This window comes from Myxine glutinosa, chromosome 1 (assembly GCF_964187855.1).
Source record: "Myxine glutinosa chromosome 1, kmMyxGlut1.1, whole genome shotgun sequence".
Lineage (NCBI taxonomy): Eukaryota > Metazoa > Chordata > Myxini > Myxiniformes > Myxinidae > Myxine > Myxine glutinosa.
Window position 1 is genome coordinate 190,804,479 of NC_136261.1, and position 7,151 is coordinate 190,811,629.

A 7,151-nucleotide genomic window follows, 5' to 3' on the forward strand; every position below is an offset into this window, starting at 1 on the left:
TCAACCCCCCTGGCGTTAATTCAGCGATCGACCGGGATTCGAACCCAGGATCCCAAGCCGGCACCCTAACCGCGAAGCCAACACCAGGCCAACACCAACACCAGGCCATATTAGATTGAAAATAGTAGTCTTCTGAGAAGAGCATCTATCTACTTGAGCTGCAGTCTGCCATACACTTGCCTCTAATAATAGAAAACAGTGAGCCTGGGGCAGGCTGCATCTATCTATAATTCCAGTAATCTCTGTGTGTTTGTTTGTTTGTACGTTTGTTTGTTTGTACGTTTGTTTGTCTGTGACCGCTGTTTCTCGACAACCACGGGTCCGATATACTTTAAACTTGCCAGGTATATTGCTGGGGACCCGAGGATGTGCCTTTTCAAGGTTTCATATTAATCGGACAATTACTTACCGAGCTATGTCCAAAAAACGATTCAACCAATCAGAGAGCAGCGAGCTATCGCGTGTGCCGAACGTGGCGAACACACTCTGCCTCGGATGGCACATTTGAGAGCGTATTCATTTATTTCCCGTCGGCAAACTATGTTGGCGTTAAACGATGTTTTAAAACTAATTAAAACCCCGGGGGGATTGTCACTGTACTCGCAAGCCGTTCGCCGTTCGCTTTGGCGTTGCGAATGGACCAAAACATTTCATGAACCAAACCATTTCATGTAAAGCGTTCGCCGTTCGCTTTGGCGTTGCGAATGAACCAAAACATTTCATGGACCAAACCATTTCATGTAAATAGAGGGGGGGATATAATTTTAGATATAGATATAGTACGGGCATGCCCTAGTATCTGTAATGACCGGAAGAATACGTCCATCAGCTACACACCAACCCCAGTCTTCGGCCCCAAGGATAGAGATACCTTACCACTGCTGGACTTTAAGATATACTCTCATGCTATGGAATTTAGCAGATGCAGAAGTAAGCGGCAAACTCGTATCATGCAAGAACGTTTCACTGCAAACTTCGAGCAGAATATATTGTACCTGAGAGCATTGAAGCCATCAGAGGTTTTACCATTAAATGAACTCACCAGAGCTTTTTCTCCTGCAGTTAATGACCTCCTCAGCTGATTTTCCTGATGCACTGAATGTCTCGGCCTGGTCACGGAAGACTTGGAGTTTTGCATATTTCTTCAGAGATATTCGTGCTAGCTAATGCCATGCAGGCGTGACGTGTTGCATCTGAGGATTGCATGGATGAAACGGATATCTCTGCACGCTGGTTCACCAGGGGCCGCTTCACCACATTGATGTCCCATGTTCGTGGTTTTGCTACGATTAATTCTTCATGAATATGTTGTGTGTCCAGATCAGCAAAGTAACACAGCAACACCAATAGGTCTGTGTCATCTATCAGAACAGTGTCCGACAATGTTGCCGACTGTGCCGTCATCTGAGTGATTAGAAGATCTGCATCACCATCAGCATGAACATGACGTGGCACCCAGACATTTTGGCACAGATCATCAACTGTGGTCTGCTCATCATCAATGTCCACAAGATATTTGTGCAACCTTCAAGAATGCTTCTGTCTGCTCATCCAGACATGGATGACCACCGGATTTCGATTTTGAAGGACATCCTACTTTCTGCTTTTTCTGCGCTGGATCCCCTTGAGTTGCATACTTCTGAGGGACAGCCTTCCTGAGGCAAAACACCATACTGCATTGCTGGTGATATATGGCATGGAAGGTCATGTATGTGCATTAGTCTGGCACATACATGAATAGCCCATTCATAATCTCTCACCTGACATTTGCCCAAAACAGTTTGTTGTGTAACCTTTGTCACTCCTGTGTGAACTTCAGTTTCTCTTTTCCTTGTGTTCAGAAGTGTTTTTTTATTTTTTATTTTTAATACAGAGTAGAGGCTCATGTAAGAGCAAACACATTAAACACAAAAACATAAACCGACACATAAAAAATATAATAAAGGGAATGGGAGACGAGAGGGGGAGAGAGAGGGAAGCACACAAGCACATCAACAGTAGAGAACAGGGACGTCGGTAGAATGGAGAACCATGGAAATGAGATAGAGAACAGGGACGTCAGTAGAATGCAGAACCATGGAAATGAGATAGAGAACCATCAACATTAGAGAACCGTAGAATCGAGAGAGCGGAGGTAAGGGCAGGAGGGGGGGGGGGGGTGGGGGGGGGAGGAGGGTGTTCCACAAAAAATCTGCTTTGAAGACAATCTGTTTTGAAGCTGAAAGGTTTTTCTGATGACTGGCATTTACAAACAGCTGTGGTACTTGTCTCACATGTGCTTCTGTTTGCTTTTGCTATATTTGAAGGATGACAATACACATGACGATATTCCTTATGCACAGTTTGTCCTGGCTCTGTTCTGATATTATTTCTCTGTTGGCTGCATATCTTATTAGGCAAGATAAAAAAAAATGAGTTGGTGATCGTCCTTTTTTCTCAAAAGTTCGGGTAGGGAGGGAGGTTTTTATTTTTATTTTTTATTTTTTTTTCCTACTTTCCATTGAGTTTTGTTGACATGGAAAAATATGAAATAAAGACTCCTTTCTCCTCAAAATGTTCAACTTGTTCTTCTGTGGCAGCTGAGTGAGCGGGAATATAGGTGGCAGGCAAGTACAAAAAGCATCATCACGGGCAGCATTCATGAGGACACTAAAAACAGTTGGTCGACTATCGGGTTCCATCCTGTGATCCGTGGCCGTGTCTGCAGCCAACACAAATTTGAGAAATGAGCCAAGAGTCTTTGTCACATCAGAAACTTTGCAAGCTAGTGAAACTTTCGTCATGTCAGTTTTACTGGGGCCGGCGAATACTTTGACAAAAGTACCGCGTGTATCGTCAGGCAATGGCTCCCTATCCCCATCATACTTGCCGTCTGAGAACTCTGCATAGAAGTCCGAGATTGTAACATCCAACTCGATATTGCACGCAAACCAGTCCTTCACCATCTTGGAAGAGCCCTCACGGGCTATTGATGCGATCACAATAGGCATTTCAAGCCGATTCTATCACGAATCGATACAGATTTCAGCGGGAAAAATCTCACACAATAGCCGCCATGAATGGCTAACGTAAAATGGGTGAAGTTGCCTGAGGCACTTGCGACGCTCTGCGCAGCACGCACTGCGCATGCGGTGCAGAACGGCGCCAAATTTGACTGTGAAAAGATCGTTTTTGAATGATTTTTTTCAAAATAAAAAATAAAAAAAGTTTCGGGTCGGGTGTGTTTCGTAGGGTCGGGCGGGGACGATCACCAACTCATTTTTTTTTTCTGGCCTTAGGTTGTGCACCATTCTCTGAGAGCTACTGTTGGCTCCCCATTGCCGTGTTCACCGCAGAATACACGCTTGCCATCCATCTTTCCTCTCAGTTCCTGTGAAAGATATGCTTGATTGTAAACGAGAAATTGTGACGTGCAAAGAAGTTCATTTGGTGATGGTGATGTTAATGTAGTTATGGATACCAAAAACATTGAACATTATTCAAAATATATCAAATAAAATAATATCTCTCACACAATATATACAAAATAAATCAAAAACATTAAAGTAGGTATGGACACCAATATCATGTTTCCATCTGCAACTGTTACAGAAATATACGATTTATGATTGGATGACAAAACTATCTTCAACATGATTTATATGACACAGGACAATTTATACTTCCATTTGATTCTGTTCACCATAAAATATGATAATGGGCACTAAAATGAGGTTTCCTTCCACACCAAAGGCTGAAATCTGGCCAAATTATGCATTCAATAGCGGCCGATACGGCCTCAAATGAGAGGAAAAAGGAAAAGCGCTTTTTTTTTTTTTTTTACAATTTTCCCAAATTTTCCAGGACCGGGACTTTGCTGTTGGTGGTGCTGAACTATAAACAAATGAGGAAAATTTCCTTCTGATACAGTTTTGTCCCTGTAAAACTAAAATGCCTGGACCAATGGATTAAAATATTTCATGAAAACAATTGAGACTTCTTACCAAAACCTTTATATTCTCTTTCAATGTTCCTTTCAATTGGCTGACTTCATCTCTGGTCTCGTTCTGAAAAAGGTACAACGTTGAACATGGAGAAAAATGAATAATCAGGCAAACAAACTTTATCATATCACAATAGATGGGTAATGACTGCCACAACACTCAGTAATCTTAGGGAACATGAAAAGCCAACATTGTCCAAGCAGAACTTGAACAATCCCTCAAGAAATAAAACACTAGAGCGAAGTCGATGGCATGCATTTGCAAATTCCCATGCTTTACACCTAAAGCAAAGTTGAAAGATGGCTAGTTCAACCTAGTTCCACTAGAAATGACCCAATATCACATTTTGAGCTTTAAAATATTTTGCCGCCGCCCCTGTGATTCTAACACCCCACCCACTGTGGCATAAACCGGAGGTCAAAACCAAAAACCGGTTACATATTTCGTGTGTCCCCCAATGTTGATTGCATATACAAAGTGTCATTAAAAAAGCTTTAAAACATGCCCGTAATTGCATTTTGGGAGATTTAACCCCATGCCAGAGCCCAAGGGTGGCGAGGAAAAAATATATATACTGCTCTCGCACACATTCTTGCCATGGGGTGATCATAATTACCACGTTTGGTGGATCTTTGCATAACCGTTCAAGATGAAATAGTGTGACGGGCAGACAGATGGAGACGATTGCAATAGCCCCCCCTCCATCCCAATTTTATTTTATTTTTTCAAAATGTGTGGGGATACATTTTATGGTAGATCACAATGGATCAGCCTACTCCGAGTTACACTTCGTCACCCACAAGCAATGCCACGACAAAAATGTAGATGACTAATGTTCATCTACTTGTCCTATTTGCCACACGTCATGCAACTCCACCCCGCTTCCTTGTAATCAAATAGAGGAAACACTCAGGTATGCTTCACAGCCTCACCGCTTTTTTCGCAAGTTCATCTTCTAAATCTTGTGCAGTGGATGCCTCCTTTGCTGCACTCTGAATTTCATTGTCAGTGTTGGTGAAAACAGACCTTGCACGTGTCATAAAAAAAACAAAAAAAACACAAGGTTTCAGAACATAAAATAACTATGTAGTACATGCAACTTAAATAGAAATCAGGATACAACAACAACAACAACATCATGCATTTTAAGGCCATTTTCCCTGCGAGAGCAGGGGTTAGCCTTGCGGTCCCCATGACAATCTTCTCCATTTTGCCTTATTTTCTGCATCTCTCCTTGTTAATCCCCTTGCCTGCATTTCTTCTTCCACCATCTTTAGCCAAGTCTTTCTCAGTCTTCCCCCTCCTCTACTTCCTTCTACATTCATTTCTATCACTCTTCTCAACCAGTCACTTTCATCCTTCCTCAACACATGACCAAATCATCTCAACCTGTTCCTCTTAACAGCACCAATCACAGGCTCTATTCCCATCATCTTTCGCAATTCATCATTTGTCTTCCTCTCTCTCAACGATACTCCGCACGTCCACAGAACCATTCGCATTTCCACCCTTTCCAGCCTCCGTTGCTGCTCCATGTTCATTACCCATGTCTCGCTCCCATAAATCATAACACTTCTCACACATGCAGCATACACCTTTCCCTTCAGCTTCAGCTTCAACGACACTCCCCTCCTCATCAGCACGCCACTCAGTTCTCGAAACTTCTTCCATGCACATTTCACTCTTGCAACCGTTGCCGAGTCGGATCCACCTTCTCCATTCAGCATGTCTCCAAGGTAGCAAAATGTTTTCACACCTTCCAGCTTCACGCCGTCTCCAAGATCCAACTCAACATTTCCTCCATCTGCAGCTTCCTCTGTGCACACCTTACACTTGAATGTAGCTGCCACACTGGTTAATAAACCTCTCAGACCACTACATTTTTGATGAACCCACTCAGCACACATTGTACATTGAATGGAGTTCACTCCGACACCCTTCCTGCACACAGCACATGGCCACTTCCCAGTTCTTTCCACCTCACCACTTGCCATCACCTTAGTCTTTCCTATATTCACCTTCAGACCTTTTGTCTCCATACATTCCTTCCACTTGTTCATCTTTTCCTTCAGTCCATCCATACTTTCCGCAATCAACACCAGATCATCTGCATACAACAACTCCCACGGTAAACCCTCCTTTACGTTCTGAGCCAGCACCTCCATCACAGCTACAAATAGTAGTGGACTTAGTACCGACCCCTGATGCACTCCCACCAATAGAAATCGAAAATAGAAATCAGGATAAAACAGTAAAAAATAAACATCAGCCAACATTTGATATGGATGGGGTGGGAGAAGAAATTGTCCATAATTAAAGTTAAAATTATTTGAAATGAAGATAAATCTCACTTTCTCTTGTTGATCCTAGCTTGCAGTTCTTCATTACCTCTCTTCAGCTTTGCAAAATAATCCAAACTTTCATTCTGAAAACAGAAACAAATGTATGAAGATTATCACAAGTAAACATATTTTCATTAAAACCTCAGAACAGGAATGAAAAAGTCAAAGGACATGTTGGTTATGCCTATTATCAAGTAGAGTTTGACACATAGGGGGTTAGGTTCAAGGTTGAGGGCAGATTCTATAAACCCTTTAATGTATTGCAATCGAGGGAATCAAGGATTTTGCTTGACTGGCAAAAAAAAATATCCAGGTCCAACATGCAATATGTCTTAAAGGTTTGGGATGAATATAACATTGGCAGGTAGCACAGCAATTTTGGTGGTGATATCTCAAATAGTTTTAAAGCATCAGATCCTGCAAAATGGCTCAAATAAACATTTTTATTTGTGTGGAGGAATCCCCCTCTCATCCCCACCCCACACCCAGACCACCTCCAGTCACATTTTCCAAAATTAGAACGTTACTCAGCAGAGCTCATAATCTCATCTCACGTGCTCATTCTGAACAAGAAAAAAAATCTTTAACAGAACACACTGCTATTATAGTACACTGCTATTGTGGTGCTTATACCCATATCATCCATGCACCCTGTTATGTCAAATACTTACTTACTTACTGCGTCGAGCTTACTCGGCATTCCATGACACGTTTCTTCCATTCATCTCTATCACTCATGGCATTAGGTATTTCGTTAACCAGACACCCAGTATCATTTGTCAGCTGATCGATATACGTTTTCGCAGGTCTCCCTGGTGCCTGTTTG

General features: G+C 42.3%; 1 protein-coding gene across 1 annotated transcript in view; it reads right to left on the reverse strand.

Annotated features, from left to right (window-relative positions):
• NUF2 (NUF2 component of NDC80 kinetochore complex) overlaps positions 1 to 7,151 on the reverse strand; it is a 114,588-nt gene that overhangs the window by 41,570 nt on the left and 65,867 nt on the right. Inside the window, exons 8-10 of the mRNA XM_078781525.1 lie at positions 6,335 to 6,408; positions 4,916 to 5,009; positions 3,984 to 4,046 (exon numbers count right to left, since the gene is read on the reverse strand). Of these exons, the coding sequence (XP_078637651.1) occupies positions 3,984 to 4,046; positions 4,916 to 5,009; positions 6,335 to 6,408 (231 nt within the window). The remainder of the gene's footprint in view (positions 1 to 3,983; positions 4,047 to 4,915; positions 5,010 to 6,334; positions 6,409 to 7,151) is intronic.